Source organism: Callionymus lyra, chromosome 14, assembly GCF_982586985.1.
Source record: "Callionymus lyra chromosome 14, fCalLyr1.hap1.1, whole genome shotgun sequence".
NCBI classification, from domain to species: domain Eukaryota; kingdom Metazoa; phylum Chordata; class Actinopteri; order Syngnathiformes; family Callionymidae; genus Callionymus; species Callionymus lyra.
In genome coordinates this window covers 7,499,841-7,520,535 of record NC_141831.1, presented here as the reverse complement: position 1 = coordinate 7,520,535, position 20,695 = coordinate 7,499,841, and the positions used below count along the sequence as shown (strand labels likewise).

Below are 20,695 nucleotides of genomic sequence, written 5' to 3'. Positions count from 1 at the left end.
TTTATTTATTTTATTTTGTTATTGTCTTTCTTTATAATATTTACTATTAATTATTGCTTTATATATTCTTGTTATTTATTATTTTTTATTCATTTTTTTTAACATATTTTTTTACTTTATTGATTTAATAATCATAATTATGTTGTTTTTATTTATTGCTATTATTGTTTTTCATTAATATTTATATTCATGATCATATTTCTTTACTTTAATATACTTAAAAAAAACCTATGCTTTTGAATATTTTAGCGTTTTTTTGTGTTTATTTATTTTATTTTGTTATTGTCTTTCTTTATTATATTTACTATTAAGTATTGCTTTATATATTCTTGTTATTTATTATTTTGTATTCATTTTTTTTAACATATTTTTTTACTTTATTGATTTAATAATCATAATTATGTTGTTTTTATTTATTTATTTATCGCTATTATTGTTTTTCATTAATATGTATATTCATGATCATATTTCTTTACTTTAATATACTTCAAAAAAAACCTATGCTTTTGAATATTTTAGCGTTTGACATTTCCGTAAAGAACAAGCAAAAATCCGACCGATGTTGAAACAAGGAAAAAGAAAAGCTTCTAGAATCATATTTGCCTTTCAAACAGTCCAATCACATCCCCAACTCACTCGGGCCAGGATTTATTTTATTTACTTTTTTGTTGTTGTTGTTGTTGTGGGGGGTCGGCCTGAGCTCTCTGAGCCTGATGCGGGTGGTCTCGGTCCAGTGCGTTCGGAACAAGTGAGACGCCCTGTGGGAGTGTGAGCTGCTCGGCAGAACTATCAATCAAAGTAAATAAGAAAGGCAGCGCCGCAGCCACCGCTCTAATTCCACTCACCGCTGAGAGCTCACTTCAATACAATCAAGTCAGAAAGATTTTTCTTTTTTTTTATTCCATTCCTTTCTCTCGCTCACAGGTTTTTCTTTTTTTTAATTGTGGTGATAACTATCTTAGCATGAGTTCATCTCTGGAGGGTCTAGAAGACGACGTGTCGATTGGGACGCGAACCGGTGAAGCAACACTTTCTTTTTTTAGAAAGAAACCAGTGAAATATGCGTTTAATTTCGGCAACTTTTTTTGGAAGATCCACGGCGTGGATGACAGTTTAACGCCTGGTATCGGTGAGAGAAGCACGAGAGGGAACTTTGAGGAACTGCTGAATCCTCCAGATGAAGCTTCCACTCGTCGCCTCGTAATCAACGACACACTGAGTTTTCTTAGTTCAGGAGGTTTTATTTTTAGACTTGTTTTTTTCAAGGTTAGTTTTGGGGGGGTTTTAACGAAAACTTTTGTTTTCTAGTTTTTTATTTTGCTCCTTTTTGGTGTTTCACCAGGATTTAGATCATATTTATCATCATTATATGAACAAATATGTATTAAAAAGAGTTAAAGGTCGTGTAGTGTTGGACCTTAAAGCTTAAGTAAAAGTACTGCTTGGATTATAATGTGATTCTACTTTTTATCCAGATAAGTGTGAAAATTATGTAGTCATTAGCGCACTGTTGGACTCTTTGTTGGTTCATTAATAAACACAAGAAAATTAACAAACTTCCTGAGGAGAATATAAAATATACTGTATATATTTTTGAATATAAGACACAATCTTCTTTTTGAAATAAATGTTTAAAAAACAAATTTAGTCTTTAGATTTTTGCTCCAAAATGGTCTTTGAAAAATGAAATGCAAAAACTTCCAAAAACTTTGAATTTTGAAATAATAGACTTTATGAATTGTTAGTAATATTATTGTGGGGTTCATCAAGTAAAACCACTCAACAACCTTTATATGTTTTCACAACAATTAAAAAAACAAAAAACAAATTGCTACATTGTTTGTCGATGAAATAAAATGCATTTTTTTCAAATGCATTCGTGACCACAATGAAAAAAAAAATGGGGAAAATTCCTGGAAATTTTTCATCAAAGATTACCTCACAACAACCTATATATGTTTTCCCAACCATTAAAAAAATAAAATTGCTTCATTGTTTGTTAATTAAATAAATAGCATTTTTTAAATGCAATTGTGACCATAATTAAAAAATGGGGGAAAATTTCTCAAAACTTTTCATCAAGGTAAACCTCACAACAACCTACCGGTAAATAGGTTTTCACAACAACTAAAAAATAATAACAAATTGCTAAACTTTATGAAATTAAATGCATTTCTAAAATTTTAACCTATTTTAAAATGTTTTTTTTTTATTTTCTTGAAAATTTTCATCAAGAAAAACAACACAAAAACCTTTATAACATGCCATGCTATTGAGTCTGGTAACTACTGTTTAGTATTGGTACCCCACCCTAATAATAATCATAATAATCATCATAATAATAAAAAATAATACATAGGTTTTCTATAGCGTGTTTCTTATTACACATACATGATAGTTACTATGCTGTGAACAAAGAAACGTTGAGGATCGTAGACGCTGTGGTCGTCCAAGGAAACTGCAGCAGATGAAAGAAACATGAAGTTTATTTCCCTGCTGTATTTCTCTCCTTTTCCCTGCAATCATCATCATTTTTAACACACTTTTCTTTTTCTTTTAACTCACCCTTAACAAGACAAAAATCCTAGTCACTCTACAACTTAAATTTAAAAATGGAATTAGTTTATTTTTTGTGTGTAAATTCACTTTTATTTATTAAAAATGATCAAAACACAGTGTTTTAAATCATTTCCCTCACAAAACCACAGTCTCTCTATTGAGTTAATTAAGAAAAAAAACCTTCATCTTAATCTCAGATGATCATCATATCGTGAAGAAAAAGAAAAGAATCGTTCCCTCGATGTTTGGACCTTGTTAGTTTTTTCACCACCTATTATAAATAATGGATCGTGATCATCGTTAATAATCTTCTTAAATGCTCCCGCGGTCGATACGTGTTTTATGGGCTCGACTTCACCGGAGGCTTCTTTTCCTTCCTCCTCGTCCTCCCTGTGAAGTGAAATAGTCGCCGATGCTCACGGGAAGCGATCGATGATCGACGCATAAACTCCAGGACGGCAACATCGGCAGCGAGCGGCGACAATAGTGCGTCGACGCCCATGAAGCCATTCATCCGACGTCTTTGTCTTCGTCCATTGATTTTTTTCCCGGCGGCCGAAATGTTTCGGGGGAATTAACGACGGCGAGCGAAACGAGAGCGACGATGTCGAGCAAAAGACAAACTTAAATCTTCTCCGTCATCATCGAGGGAAATCCACAGGATTATAACGTCAATTTAGGAAGATGTTGTCGGAACATGATCTGGAGCTTGTAATCCATGCGTTTGTTTCTTCTCGTCTGGACTATTGTAACAGTTTGTTGTCATGTCTTAACAAGAAGGATGTGTCTCGCCTGCAGTTGATTCAGAACTCTGCAGTGAGAATTCTGACCCGCTCTAGTAGAAGAACTCACATTTCTCCGATCCTTAAAACTCTTCACTGGCTTCCAGTTTCTTTCAGGATCAACTTTAAAATTCTGGTTCTTACTTTCAGATCTATTCATGGTCAGACCTTCCATCAGTGATCTGATCCAGACTTACACCCCAGCTCGGGCTCTGAGGTCTGTGGATCAGAATCTACTTATGGTTCCTCGCACACGGCTCAGGACCAGAGGAGAGAAATATTTTCAGGCTGTTGCTCCTAAGCTTTGGAACGATCTTCCTCTTTCTTTGCGCTTGATGGATCTACTGACTCCTTTAAGAAACATCTTAAGACGTTTTTATTTGTTCAGGCTTTTCCTTGAATTTCTCGAACTCCTGTGTTGTTCTCAGTATTATCTTGATCTTTAAAGTATATACTTTTTTGAGTATTGTTTTGATTGTTTAAGTGCTTTGTGACCCTGGTCTGGAAAAGCGCTATATAAATAAATATTACTTACTTACTTTATTCGGCTCAAAACTCATCTGGACACGTTTTCATTAACGTCTTGTTACAGGTGTCGGAGAAACAGTCCACGAACCATAAGTCTTCTACCACATATCTTACCAACTGTGTCAAACTCAAGGTTAATGTTAACTTTGTGATGTTTAAGATAAGATAAGAAAGATTATTCATGTGTAAAATTACACCAAGACTTCCAATAAGAGTAACATTGTCTTGAAAAGGAAGACATTCTTATGTTTGCAGACTTTTCCCTGATTTTCTGGGACATGTCTTTTGTGTCTTGATCTACTTAAAGGACACCTAATGTGAAAACCAAACTCTCCTGACTTTTAACTGAAAAGTTGAAGTCGTCCTCTTCAAAATGCAGTAGTTCATTCATCATGACGTTGCTCTGTTTTTAAGTCATTACTTAATAAAGTGCTCGTCTGAAATCTCTCCAAACGAGATTACGGTTTAAATTATACATTCTGACATCACTCTGGTGCAGGTGTCCTCCCCTAGAAGCCCTAAATCAGTTAAGAACCTTCATGTTAATCATGAAACAAAATAAATATTTATGTAAACATGGTGAGAGTTACTTCTGCCTTTAGGTGTTATTGTAACGTGTACATTAAGCAGCAAACCTTATTTTTATTATTCGTTTCTAATGTACAAAACGGGAGTTTTAGGGGTGAGTTGAAATTTACGAGAGACCTTGAATGCAACTCGTGTTTTTGTGACCAATCAGAGCAGAGTGGGCGTGGCTGCTCCGACACGACTTATTTTTTAACATAAATATCTTTATTAAATGACAGTTTTGTGCAAAAAGAAACACACTGATGAGTATAATAGAGGTCCTAGAACAATTTAAGATACACTTAAATCAACACATTAGGTGCCCTTTAATGTATATATTTTAGCTGTGTATTGTTTTTGATTGTTAAAGAGCTTTGTGACCCCGGTCTAGAAACATCTTTACAAATAACCTTTACTTACATTTGTTTTGGAAAAGGATATAAAAACACATAAAATAACCAAGTTCGAGCCTCCAGAAATCCAAAAGACAACATCATTCTTTCTTTTGAGTAAATTAAATGAAAGTTAATATACATTTTGTTCAGAAAACTCTTTAAAGGTTAACTAATGAAACTCCTGAATCACTGACATGATTGTAATGTTGAAGTATTTCTCTCCAAGACGCAGTAAGTTCCTCATCATGACCATGTTTTAGACGTATTACTTTATAAAGTTGCTCTGAAATCTGGGCGAACAAGAGGTTACGAGAGTCCATAATGACGTAATAATGGCTTCACTCCTCCTCCAGCCAGCTGTAATCACACACCGCTTTGTTTATACAACGAGTCCCTTGGAGGCAGATACTTCCAGGATTGACGACGCGCAGTGACAAACCTCCATGTTTGACCACTCACAGCAAAGTGGGTGTGGTTATGTTATGGTCAACAATAATTCATCAAGTGTTTTCAGTGGGCGGGGCTTAAAAAGAGTTTAAAAAAAGACGCTTAAGCTTCCTCAACTGTCTTGTATCAAGTATCTAAGGGTCTTGTTCACGAGTGAGGGAAGAGCGCGAGATCAACAGGATCTTCGTCTCGATGATCGGCCTCTACCGGTTGAGAAAGAGCTGAGCCAAAAGGTCGATCCAAGGGAAAAAAAACATGACAGGGTCGTCAATCGACGCTGACGATATAAAATGTTCATTTTAATGGTTGATATAACGATAAAAACGGCTACGAAGCTGGTCTGTAAACAGTCTCTTTTTATACGTCGTCCGAAAACGTTTTTTTATTTACTTATTTATTTTCAACCACCCTGAGGGCCACATAACATGACTCGGCTGGCCCATATTTGGCCCGCATTTTTTTTGTTAAATGGGTAAGAACACATGTTTAATTTATTGAAATTCAAACATATATGTGATTTGAAAACTTAAATTATTCATTTACAGTTTCAAAATTTTCGTTTTTTTTTTACTTTTTATACATTTTAGAATATTTTTCCCTTTTTACATTTTTTATTTTCCACACTTTCTGGACTTGACCACACATTGTGTATCTGTTCAAACCTGAGACCACTGCAGTAAATTATTATTATTATAATATTATATATATATATATATATATATATATATATATATATATATATATATATATAAAAACCGGACTGTTTGTGAACAAAGTGTTTACTGGAGGTTGTTCTGCGTGAAGAGAGGATTCAGGATTGATCAGAAACATCAGTAGAAATTTATCATTTTGGTGCGAAAAAATGACATTAATAGTAGAGTTTCCAACAGAAATAGTTACTTTTTATACTTTTAAACTGAATAAATTGAGTTGAGTAGTAAACCTAACAACACAACAAACAAATGCATAATAATAAATTAAATCTTGGATTTGATGTAAATTATTTGTGATCTTTTTATACTTTTGAAATCCTTCTCTACAAATATAAATGACTTGCTTACTTTAGCATAATATATGTATCATTACAAAATAACAAACAAATGCATAATAATAAATCATATATATTTTAAATATTTTTCCATTTAATTTAGTTTTTATGTAAATAAGTTGTGACCTTTTTATACTTAAGAACAGAATAAATGGAGTTAGGTTTTTAAATCCTTCTCTACAAATATAAATGACTTACTTACTTTAACATAATAAATTTATCATTACAATATAACAAACAAATGCATAATAATAAGTCATATGTTTTTAAATATTTTTCCATTTAATTTAGTTTTTATGTGAATAATTTGTGATCTTTTTATACTTAAGAACAGAATAAATGGGTTTTGAAATTCTCTACAAATATAAAAGACTTACTAACTTTAACATAATATATTTATCATAACAATACAACAAACTAATGAATGATAATAAATCATGTTTTTTTTAAATATTTTTCCATTTAATTTAGTTTTTTATGTAAATAATTTGTGACCTTTTTATACTGAAGAACAGAATAAATGGAGTTAGGTTTTGAAATCCTTCTCTACAAATATAAAAGATTTAATAACTTTAACATAATAAATTTATCATTACAATATAACAAACAAATGCATAATAATAAGTCATATGTTTTTAAATATTTTTCCATTTAATTTAGTTTTTATGTGAATAATTTGTGATCTTTTTATACTTAAGAACAGAATAAATGGGTTTTGAAATCCTTCTCTACAAATATAAAAGACTTACTAACTTTAACATAATATATTTATCATAACAATACAACAAACTAATGAATGATAATAAATCATATTTTTTTTAAAATATTTTTCCATTTAATCTTGTATTTTATGTAAATCATTTGTGATCTTTTTACACTTAGGAACAGAATAAAAGTTATGTTTTAAAATCCTTCACTTTAACTTAATATTTTAAACTTAAAATATAACCAAAACATGCATAATAATAAATGTATATTTTTAAAAATATTTTCGCATTAAATCTTGGAATTATGACCTTTTTATACTTTTAAACAGAATAAATGGAATAAAATCCTTCACCTTAACTTATACTTATATGTTTATCTTTACAATAGAACAAAAAGAAATGCATAATACTAAATTATAAGTACATTTTTTAATATTACCGAATAAAACCTTGGATTTGATGTCAAAAAATATGACTTATTTTTATACTTTTAAACAGAATAAATTGAGTTACGTAATGGAATCCTTCAGTTTAACTAAATATGTTCATTATAGCCATAATAAAATAAATGCATAATGATATAATATATATTTTTTAATATTCCTGGAGTAAATCTTGGATTTGATGTAAAAAAAACAAACTTAAATGGAGTTACCAAATATAATTCTTCACTTTAACATAATAATTTTAATTTTACAATAGAACAAACTAATGATTAGTAATACAAAAACAAATCTTGGATTTGATGTAATAAAAATACCCTTTTTTAAACTTTTAGATAGAATAAAGGAAGTTAAATAATGGAATCCTGCACTTTAAATCTATTTATCATTACAATATATTTAAAAAAAAACAGCATAATAATAATAAATATATATTTTTTCAAGATTTAAAGACTCTTAGATATGATGTCATTCGATCGTGTCACAGACCATAAATATTTATGTTATGACCTGGACGTGGCCACCGATTAAAAATGAGTTGTGGTGAAGGCTGGGGTTGAACGGGGGGGCTGAAAGGGGGGTTGAACGGGGGGTTCTCTCCATAATTATGCATTTATACGCCACTTTTCCCCGACTCTGACTCCGACCATCATCTTTTAATCATTTTAAACAAAATAAGATGAGATACATAATGGAGTTCTGTACTTAAACATAAAATTTGTATCATTAAAAGTTCACAAACAAATGCAAAGTAATAAATTAAAAACAAAAATGAAATATGTTTGCATTAAATCTTGGATTTGATGTAAAAAAAACAAAAAAACTTTTCTATACTTTTAAATAGAATAAAAGGAGTTACGTTATTATAATTATTTACTTTAACATAATATTTTTATCATTAAAAATTTCACAAACAAATGCATAGTAATACATAAAAAAAAAAATTGAAATATGTATAAAAAATGACACTATTTTATACTTCTAAATGGAATAAATAGAGTTACATAATGGAATCTTTTACTTTAACATAATATTTTTATCTGTACAATAGAATAGACAAATCCATAAAAAAAGTAACAAAAAATGTAAAATATTTTTGCAATTAATCTTGGATTTGCGATGTAAAAAATATGACTTTTTATCATTTTAAACAAAATAAATGGAGTTACATAATGGAATTCTGTACTTAAACATAATATTTGTATCATTAAAAGTTCACAAACAAATGCAAATTAATAAATTAAAAACAAAAATGAAATATGTTTGCATTAAATCTTGGATTTGATGTGAAAAAAATTAAAAAATGTTATACTTTTAAATAGAATAAAAGGAGTTACGTTATTATAATTATTTACTTTAACATAATATTTTTATCATTAAAATTTCACAAACAAATGCATAGTAATACATAAAAAAAATTGAAATATGTATAAAAAATGACACTATTTTATACTTCTAAATGGAATAAATAGAGTTACGTAATGGATTTTTTTACTTTAACATAATATTTTTATCTGTACAATAGAACAAACAAATCCATAAAAAAAGTAACAAAAAATTTAAAATATTTTTGCAATTAATCTTGGATTTGCGATGTAAAAAATATGACTTTTTATCATTTTAAACAAAATAAATGGAGTTACATAATGGAATTCTGTACTTAAACATAATATTTGTATCGTTAAAAGTTCACAAACAAATGCAAAGTAATAAATTAAAAACAAAAATGAAATATGTTTGCATTAAATCTTGGATTTGATGTGAAAAAAATTAAAAAATGTTATACTTTTAAATAGAATAAAAGGAGTTACGTTATTATAATTATTTACTTTAACATAATATTTTTATCATTAAAGTTTCACAAACAAATTCATAGTAATACATTTAAAAAAAATTGAAATATGTATAAAACATTACTCTATTTTATACTTCTAAATGGAATAAATAGAGTTACTTAATGGATTTTTTCACTTTAACATAATATTTTTATCTGTACAATAGAACAAACAAATCCATAAAAAAAGTAACGAAAAATTTAAAATATTTTTGCAATTAATCTTGGATTTGTGATGTAAAAAATATGACTTTTTATCATTTTAAACAAAATAAATGGAGATACATAATGGAATTCTGTACTTAAACATAATATTTGTATCGTTAAAAGTTCACAAACAAATGCAAAGTAATAAATTAAAAACAAAAATGAAATATGTTTGCATTAAATCTTGGATTTGATGTGAAAAAAATAAAAAAATGTTACACTTTTAAATAGAATAAAAGGAGTTACGTTATTATAATTATTTACTTTAACATAATATTTTTATCATTAAAATTTCACAAACAAATTATTGGTAATACATAAAAAAAAAATTGAAATATGTATAAAAAATGACACTATTTTATACTTCTAAATGGAATAAATAGAGTTACGTAATGGATTTTTTTACTGTAACATAATATTTTTATCTGTACAATAGAACAAACAAATCCATAAAAAAAAAAATAATAATAATTGAATTATTTTTGCAAATAATCTTGGATTTGCGATGTAAAAAATATGACTTTTTATCATTTTAAACAGAATAAATGGAGTAAATCAATGAAAAGAAATGATGGAATAAAAAAATAATTTGGGATTTAATTGAAAACCTCTCAACTTGGTAAAACCAAACAAGATAGTATCGAAAACACAAGTTTCTGCGTCAACATCTTATCCCGGATAAAAATGGCGCCTTGACATGTTGTCGGGATTAAACGCTTCCCTCGAGTTAATTCGAACTATTTTAACGTTTATTCTTTAGTGTTTCCTCACCCAGCGGAGCGTCTCTCTGCGTCCTCTCCAGCTGGAACGCTCGTTGCCCCCATTCCTGCTCCCTGTCGTCGCGGCGTCTCTCGGACCCGTCCACCCTCGGCTCCTCGCCCTCCCACGACACCTTGTGGGCGGGGCTCGGCACCAGGCGCGAGGAGGAGGTCGTGGGCAGGTTGGGGGCCACGCTGCAGACCGCGATCCCCCTCCTGGTGGCGACGCCTCGGATGTTGGAGACGTCGGAGAGGAAGCTGCTCAGCTGTCGACGGAAACATCAAACATTGAAGAAGTTAATTCGATTTTTGGGTTTTTATTGATTCAATACATCGAATTATCTTCAGTGGGAGGAAAAGTCAATTGAAATATTTACATTTTCCTTTGATGTTTTGAGAAATTCTTACTATAAAAATACATTTAAGATTGAATTTGTTCAAATTGTTCAAATTCTTTGTGCCCGAATACATGATTATAAGAAGTGTTTAATCTGATGTGATTACATTTTAAAATATGAAGGTTAGTAAAAGAAACAAGACAAAAAAAGTAATTTTTTAAATATTGTAAGTAGTACAAAAATGAAATAATGAGAATATAAATGTTAGTCTGGGGGCGGGGGGGGGGGGGGGGTGAATAAATGTGGCAATGAGTGCAATGTTTCGGCCACAAATAAAGTTAAAAGAATTAACATGGTCAAAGGTCAAAGGTAAACCAAGGAAAACTATTGCAACTAAAAACACAATGTAAAGAAACATTTATAGTTACATATTTTCAGTTCATTTAACATGACAAGATAGGAAAGATTTTTGAAAGATAATAAATGAAACAATAATTTGTAATTTACGAAAAATACACTACTATTATTTTAACTATTATTTTTTTATTTTTTTATTTTTTTATTTTTTATTTATTTATTTATTTATTTTTATTTTATATTATTATTATTATTATTTTATTTATTATAAATGATTTTAACTTAATGAGGACCATGAAACTGCGTGAAATGGGCCTCATGTTGCCCTCAAACCCTTCGTTTTTAATTTCCACCAGAAGTATTTCTGGTAGTAGTTTTCTGAAGATCCAACATTAAAAAAAAACTTCATATTTTATGCATTTATACATACTTTACCCCGACTCTAACAATCATCTTTTAATACTTTAAAACAGAATAAATGGAGATACATAATGGAAATCACTTTAACTGAATATTTTTACCATTAGAATTTCAGAAATAAATGCATAGTAATAAATAAAACTAAAAATGAAATATGTTTGCATTTAATCTTGGATTTGATACATAATGGGATTCTTCACTTTAACACAATATTTATATCATTAAAATTTCACGAAAAAATGCATAGTAATAAATTAAAATTAAAAATGAAATATGTTCGCATTAAATCTTAGATTTTATGTCCAAAACATTATACTTTTTATACTTTTAAACAGAATAAATGGAGTAAATAAATAAATCAAATTATGAAATAAAAAATAATTTTAAATTTACAAAAAAAAAAAAGATTAAATTAAACTAAATTATTTGAACTTAATGAGGACCATAAGATTGCCTTGAATGGGCCTCATGTTGCCCTCAAACCCTTCGTTTTTAATTTCCACTAGAACTACATTTTAAATTTTCACATCTGCCTTTGATGTTTTCTGAAGATCCAACATTAAAAAAAAACTTTGTATTTTATGCATTTATACGTACTTTACCCCGACTAACAATCATCTTTTAATACTTTAAAACAGAATAAATGGAGTTAAATAATGGAAATCACTTTAACTGAATATTTTTACCATTAAAATTTCACAAACAAATGCATATTAATAAATAAAACTAAAAATGAAATATGTTTGCATTAAATCTTGGATTTGATGTAAAAAAAATACACTTTTTTATACTTTTAAATAGAATAAAAAGAGTTATGTAATGGAATTATTGACTTTAACATAATATTTGTATCTTTACAATAGAACAAACAAATACTTAAAAAAAAAGAAAGCATATTTTTGCATTTAATCTTGGATTTGATACATAATGGGATTCTTCACTTTAACACAATATCTTTATCATTAAAATTTCACGAAAAATGCATAAATTAAAATAAAAATTGAAATATGTTTGCATTAAATCTTAGATTTTATGTCCAAAACATTATACTTTTTATACTTTTAAACAGAATAAATGGAGTAAATAAATTAAATCAAATTATGAAATAAAAAATAATTTTAAATTTACAAAAAAAAAAAAAAAAAAGATTAAATTAAAATAAATTATTTTAACTTAATGAGGACCATAAGATTGCCTTGAATGGGCCTCATGTTGCCCTCAAACCCTTCGTTTTTAATTTCCACTATAACATCTTAAGACGTTTTTATTTGTTCAGGCTTTTCCTTGATTTTCTGGAACTCCTGTTGTGTTATCAGTTTTATCTTGACCTTTAAAGTACATACTTTATTGAATATTGTTTTGATTGTTTAAGCGCTTTGTGACCCTGGTCTGGAAAAGCGCTTTATAAATAAAAATTACTTACTTACATTTCAAATATTCATATCTGCCTTTGATGTTTTCTGAAGAAAAACTTCATTTTTATGCATTTATTCGCCTACTTTTCTCCGACTCTGACCATGATCTTGTTTATTTTCGATACATTTTCTTGAATAAAAAACACAAAATAAAAGATATATTTGTGAAAGACACTCATATCAAAACCTCTTTTCTTTCGGGACATAAAGCAGGTACGAGAAGAAGTAATAAGAAGTAATATTCTCAGGCACATATTTCCAATAAGAGAGTCGAGCGAAAACAAAAATCAATATGATGATAAAAATTAGTTTGAAGAGAATTCGATATTAAAAAAACCTTGAAGCCTGTTTTGTTTTCATCACGACGGCGTCGATCGGACGATAAAGTCGACTTCATTCTTACCCGCCCGCCGCCGTCGCTGGACGAGGTCTTCTCGCAGTCCGAGCCCCTCAAGCTCTGGCCCCCCAGGACCCCCGGCAGCATGGAGTGTGCGGTGGGCCGGACCAGGACCTGAGGAGGTCCGGCGCCGTGATGACAACCCGTCGCACCGGCGCTCCCCGGGGAGCCCGACACCCGCACGGCCTTGAACTCGATCCCCTCGGCGCAGAAGCCGGTCTTGTGCAGCATGTAGCTGGTCTCCGTGGGGACGGACGAGACCCCGGGGCCCCCCTGAGCGCCGGGGCCCGACACCGAGTCTTTCCTGAAGCGGATTTTTTTTCTGAAGATGATGAAGAGGAGGAGGAGGAAGAGGATGACGAAGGCCAGGACCCCGATGCCGATGATTTCTCCGGGGCCGACATAAGAGATCGGCTCCGCCTGAGGATGAGAAGAGAAATCTAAATGGTGTCTATATATGGTGTCAGAAGTAGGATGATGCTTATTAAGTAAGTAAGTAATATTTATTTATATAGTGCTTTTCGAGACCAGGGTCACAAAGCACTTAAACAATCAAAACAATACTCAGAAAAGTACATACTTTAAAGATCAAGATAATACTGAGAACAACACAGGAATTCCAGAAATTCAAGGAAAAGCCTGAACAAATATTAAGGTAATTTCCTTTCATTTTCTTTTTTTTAACCTTTTTTTCTTCCATCTACTCGAAATTTATTTTATTTCCAAAATATTTATGTTTTTTTCTGTAAACATTTTTGGAAAAATTAAGCATTTTGAACGTATTGATTCGTCCATTGAGCCTAACATTCAACAGGAAACTTTATTCGTAATTATATACAGAATTAAATATGTGATGTAAAGACTAAAAATAGACAAATTACTCACATCCCTGGAATTTATCTTATTTTTTTTTATTTTTGATTAGCAAATAAACAAAGTAAATATTTTTCACTCATAGTTTTTTGTGAGAAAATTTAATAAATAAAATGTAAATTAACAAAAAACAATAATAAAATAAATATAAAATAAATATAATCATGTATACAATTTTTTTTACTTTTTTATTTGGTTGAAATAAAATTGTATTTCGTTAATCATCAATTAAGGTTGATTTTGAATGATTTTGCAATTCAAATTTTAAAAAAAGTGAATCGATAGTTTCATTTTTAAATACCACAAATCACAATCTAAAATCCAGATGAACCATTGGAGGTTCAAAAGGTTATATGAGCTGCTGGTTGTTGATTTTTGTTTTAAAAAAGCCTTTAAAAAATTGTTTACATTTTCATCAAAAATTACATATTTAAAAAAATGTTGTTGATATGATTATTATTCTCTTTTTTTGGTATATGTTTCACTAATGGAGGAGAAACCCATAAAGGATTCCAAAAAAAATAGTAAACAAAAACTAATATACAGATAAAATAAAATAAAAGTCTTAAACAATACTTAAATAACTTCAACTCAATAGTTACTAAAGAGAAAAACGAGATTTGTAAATGTCACAAATATCAATTAAATAAAAATCCATGAAAGAAAGAAATGAAAAATGCTAATCATGTTTAGATTTAACAAGAACACTAAAATCGTCTCCATATAGTATTGCTTTTCCTTGGCCTACATATCTCTAGGACACGTTTGTATCTTCTCGTTTAAACTATTATAACAGTTTGTTTTCATGTCTAAACAAGAAGGATCTCGTCTACAGTTCATACAAAACTCTGCAGCCAGAATTCTGAGCCGCTCTAGTAGAAGAACTCACATTTCTCCTGATCCTTAAAACTCTTCACTGGCTGCCAGTTTCTTTCAGGATCAACTTTAAAATTCTGCTTCTTACTTTCAGATCTATTCATGGTCAGACCTTCCATCAGTAGATTCTGATCCAGACTTACACCCCAGCTCGGGCTCTGAGGTCTTTGGATCAGAACCTGCGCTTTTATGACCCTGGTCTAGAAGGGCGCTTTACAAAGAACTATTACTCAAGGATTCGGGGGGATTTTCAAGGGCAGGACTCTAACATTTGGTCAGTTTTACTCTGTCGATCCTAGAGGTGTAAGAACATATCAATATGGCAATCTTTTTTTTTTACAATATTGTATCGATATTCAACAGAACTGAATGCTTTTTTGTTTTGTTTTTCTTTAACAAAAGGACACAAAACCAGAGCCTTACAAAAAAGTTGTATCCAGAAATAACTCCATCACTTTTTCATTGTACTTTCCTGAGTGAATGGGTTGTTATGGCGAAGTAGCTTCTCGGCTTTGGCTTTTTAGAGCAACATATTGTTGTAACCTAGTTTGAAAAATACAGCGATCAACAGTGTTACTGCATAAACTGTCAAGGGGTCCCTAACCTAGCTTGTTTTGGTGGCCATTATCAACTTTCCTTATCTTTTGGGTTTGTGTCTAAACAAGAAGGATCTCGTCTACAGTTGATACAAAACTCTGCAGCCAGAATTCTGAGCCGCTCTAGTAGAAGAACTCACATTTCTCTGATCCTTAAATCTCTTCACTGGCTGCCAGTTTCATTCAGGATCAACTTTAAAATTCTGGTTCTTACTTTCAGATCTATTCATGGTCAGACCTTCCATCATGTGATCTGATCCAGACTTACACCCCAGCTCGGGCTCTGAGGTCTGTGGATCAGAACCTGCGCCTTGTGACCCTGGTCTCGAAGGGCGCTTTACAAAGAACTATAACTTACATACTTTAATGATGACGACGGTACCAGATAAAAAGAATGAATTAATATACATAAGTAAGATATATTATTAAAATATATATTAAATATATATTAAAGTGGTAAATAAGTTGAGTATGAAGTATTTAATTTGTAATAATTAAAAAAGTTGGGACGATATACGGAGGTTTAATTGTTTTGTTGTTGTTTTTTTTTAACCGTAAACTTTATACACCCCAAGTTGAGTGATTCAGCGAAACTGTACATTAGCAGCAAAAAAAAAAAAACTTTAATTGGAAACGAATCCAGAGGCGCCGAGTGAAAGTAGTCGTTCCCGCTGACGAAGAAAGATAAAGTCGGTCCATGAGACGCAAACGGCAACCAAACAGGTCGGCGGCGCTTCTTTTTTTTTTCGCCGCTAATTACCTCTTCAAAGGTAATGAAAGCGTCGCGAACCGGTCTCGGCCCGTGACACCGAAGCAGAACCCGGGACAACTTTAAAAGTCACTTGCTCTCATTAACTGGGAAACACAGATATCCAGCTGCTGAATAAACCATGTTTTAGGGGGAAAATGTTTTTATTTAAAAAACCTGTGTGTCGTCGCCAGGATCCGCCGGGGATTCGACCCGACAACCCGGACCCTCGTAGCCCTCGGAGCAGTTGCAGTAGAAAGACCCGAAGGTGTTGAGGCAGCGTCCCTCGTCCCCGCAGTCGTCCTGGAGACACTCGTCCACGTCCTGGTCGCATCTGAGACGAGATAAGAACAAAAAAAATGAAGCCTCGCTCGGGAGGATTTAAGTTAAATAGATTCTTAAGGGATCATCTCGTCGTCACGGCTCCCAACAAAAAAAAAAATCGGAGAAAGAATCGCAGAAAAAAAAAACGCCCACAAAAGTTTCTCGTCATGTCTTGTCGTTTCAAACACGGCGTCCTGCTGAGCCGAGGATGGAAGAAACACTCGCTTCTCTTTTCCATTCTTTTTTTTTTCCACTGATGGGATTTAGGGAGAAAAATTGACACAAGAAAAAAGGCTTTTTTTTTTCTTTTTTTTTTTTGAGTCCAAGCGAGAAGATTCTCAGGAGAGTTTTACGTTGAGCTTGAAAGGAAAAAAATGAAGCAAATGTGGATTTAGTTAATGAGGCTGAACATCCATATTTTAAGAGAATAGCAGCTTGTATTGGTTTTCTTTTATATCTGCTGCTGAATCAAGGGTTTTCCTTGAACTGGCCGCTCCGGCTGCACTCTCTTCTTCGCCTTCATCCATTATTGACCCGAGGATCTTGAGCTGTTTTTTTAAATATCATTACTTCATTAACTCTTTCTTCTCCTGCAACTCTCACTTTAAATCACTGTGTACTTCCTTTTTAGAGAAACTTTGTATTTATTCTTATTTTTGTTTTTATGAATAATCGTCTGTATTGCTGTGTTCTGGTGGGAAAAACTATTTCTATCAATAAAGTTATCTCTCTCTCTCTCCATCCCTCTCTCCCTCCCTCTCTCTCTCTCTCTCTCTCTCCCCCTCCCTCTCTCCCTCCCTCTCTCTCTCTCTCTCTCTCTCTCCCTCTCTCTCTCTCTCTCCCTCTCTCTCTCCCTCTCTCTCTCTCTCCCTCCCTCTCTCCCTCCCTCTCTCTCTCTTTCTCTCTCCCTCTCTCTCTCTCTCTCTCTCTCCCTCTCTCTCTCTCCCCCTCCTCCCCCTCTCTCTCTCTCCCTCCCTCCCTCTCTCTCGCTCTTTCTCTCTCTCCCTCCCTCCCTCTCTCTCTCTCTCTCTCTCTCCCCCTCCCTCCCTCCCTCTCTCTTATCCTCCCACCCTCCCTCTCTCTCTCTCTCTCGCTCTCTCTCTCTCTCTCTCTCTCTCTCTCTCCCTCCCTCTCTCCCTCCCTCTCTCCCTCCCTCTCCCCCTCCCTCCCTCTCTCTCTCTCTCTCTCTCTCTCTCTCTCTCTCTCTCTCTATATCATCAGCAAACATCATCGTCTGCAGACCCGATCAATGTTCACGTCATGAACTCCTAAATTATTCTAATCCAAACTAAGTTGAGTTAATACGACTGGAATCTAAATCTAAGTCAAATTTGGCAAAATATGCATTGTTTTGGGTGTAAATTATACTGTATATACAGTAATTAAAGTCTTTATTAAAATATTTATTTATGAGATTAAAGTCGTACAAAATACTTTATTACAAGATTAAAGTCTTACAAAATATTTTAAACTAGATAGAGCCGTAGGAAAAAACTTTATTAAACGAGGTTAAAGTCGTAGTTTTGTACGAATCTCTTCATAAAATATTTTTGTGCAACTTTAATCTCGTAATTAAAATATTTTTGTACTACTTTAATCTTGTAATATTTATATATTTTTTTTACGATTTTAATCTCATAATAAAGTATTTTGTACGACTTTAATCTCGTAATAAAATATTTTTGTAAAACTTTAATCTTGTAATAAAGTATTTTGTACGATTTTAATCTTGGAATACATTTTTCTGTACGACTTTGGTCAAATAGTAAAATAATAAATAATTAATTTGAGTGGACCTTATACTAATACTAATATCCTAGGGAATAAAAATAATAAAAATAATAATAAATACATAAAAATAATACAATACATTTTTTTTATTAAATAATAAAATAATAGAATAACAAATGATAATAGGATAATTGAATGCAAGTTAAATATGGAAAAAAACTGTACAAAAAAATTACTGTAAATAAAAGTTTTCTGATCCTAAATCAACTGATTATCCATATTGTATTGTACGAATCATTTTAATCATTTAAATGTTAAAATATATTTGTGACATTTTTATTGAACCAGTTCCTGTCAATGAAAAACGGAATGACGTCATAAATACATTTTAAATGTCGATCTGCAGAAACGCCATGTTGCCTTCTTTGAGGGAGAAGTGCCCTCTAGTGGTGAAACAAGTGAATGACAGGCGCAGCGAGGAAATGAGCGCTAATGAACGAGAGAATAAACAGTTTTACTGAAAATTAAATTTTAAATGTTGAATCATTCCAGCAGAGAATCAACACAAACGAGCTCAGACATTTTTTGTAATTGTTGAATTTCGAACTAAATCTATTTAATCAAACATAAAACAATGATCTTGTCAATTAAAGTAAAGAAATATATAATAATAAATATTAACTTACACAAGTCCTACAAGTCCAGCTGGACAGACACAGATGAAGCCACTGCCCGAGGATTTGCAGCCTCCGTCGTTCAGACATGGGTTCGGTGTGCAGGACGTCAGCTCGACCTCACAGCGCCACCCAGTGAAGCCAGGGCTGCAACTGCACTCGAAGCCTGTGGCCGAGAAAAAAGAAGAAATAAAAAGGTTTTAGAAGAAAAACGAGAGATGTTAAATTTGAATCTTTAACTTTTGATAAAAGCAAAACAAATATATATTTATAAAAAATAAACGTTTTTATTTATTGTTTATAATCAAAGATCGAAATAAATATTATATTTAATTTTGATTAATCTAATCATTAAGATTTGATAGTTTTTCATCTGTTAAAATCAGTGTGAAAAAAATAAATCTTTTTATTGTCAAAAAAGCTCCCGATGAAGAGACATTGTTTGTATTAGGTTTCTGATTATGTAGCCAAACCCAAAAATATGTATATTTAAAAATTAATGTATGTTTCTTTATATTTCCACATTTTTCTGTTATATTCCTGTGTATTTTTGCATTTAATACAAAATATTTCATGACTTTTTCTTCAGGATTTGTGACTTTGTCGTATTAGTTTTCCAAGAAATCAGGGTTTTGTCAAAAGAAATAGACTGATCGGCTCCTGAGAATGTAAGTAAGTAAGTAATATTTATTTATATAGCGCTTTTCGAGACCAGGGTCACAAAGCGCTTAAACAATCAAAACAATACTCAAAAAAGTACATACTTGTGACTTTGGTTTTAATTAAGTGTAATATTTTGTAGTTCAAAAACAGATATAAGTATGCATCAAAAAAAACTTTATATTTTAATAAAGATATATATTTATTTTTTTAAATCAGTAATACTTTAGATATTGCCACTTTTGATAAAAACACAGAGAAAAAATCAAACTTTTGATTTGTCAAAGACTGAGGAGCTTTTATTTTTGCATTTTTCTGTTTTAATTAAGTGTATAATTATGTAGCTAAAAACATTTTTATTCAAGTTCACAAGAGACTAACGTTGTCTTTATATTAAGTGTATTATAACTCAATATGCTTCATATTTATGCCATTTTCGTTATGTTCTTACATTTTGTATTCACTAAATCATTCATATTTGATAGATTTCCCTTTAAGATTTGTCACTTATTATTATTTTTATGAAATCGGTGTGAAAAACAACATAAAAAAGATGTTTATTTTAATAGAAATCTCTTCATATTTTGGAATTTTTCAGTTTCCCATTAACATTATATTTATGAAGCTAAAAAAACGAAAATAAAACATAAAAAACTAAATTCTCTTCCTATTTAAGCAATTGTTTGTTATGTTCTTACATTTTTTATTCAATAAATCATTCATATTTGATAGATTTTCCTTGAAGATTCGCCTCTTATTATTATTTTACTGATATAATAATAATATTATATAATAATATTAAGTGTATAATAATGAAGCTGTAAAGAACCTTTTTTTTTTATAGAAATCTCTTCATAGTTCTGCATTTTTTTAGTTTTCTATTTACGAAGCTAAAAAAAACAAAACATGTTTATTAAATAATAAATAACATATAAAACTCAATTTGCTTCACATTTATGCAATATTTTGTTATTTTTCTACATTTTGTATTCACTAAATCATTCATATTTG

At 31.1% G+C, this 20,695-nt stretch overlaps 1 protein-coding gene across 1 annotated transcript in view; it reads right to left on the bottom strand.

Annotated features, from left to right (window-relative positions):
- Positions 1 to 20,695, bottom strand: part of fat3b (FAT atypical cadherin 3b) — a 202,630-nt gene that overhangs the window by 23,267 nt on the left and 158,668 nt on the right. Inside the window, 4 exon segments of the mRNA XM_087806803.1 lie at positions 10,289 to 10,541; positions 13,209 to 13,622; positions 16,473 to 16,629; positions 19,037 to 19,190. Of these exon segments, the coding sequence (XP_087662929.1) occupies positions 10,289 to 10,541; positions 13,209 to 13,622; positions 16,473 to 16,629; positions 19,037 to 19,190 (978 nt within the window).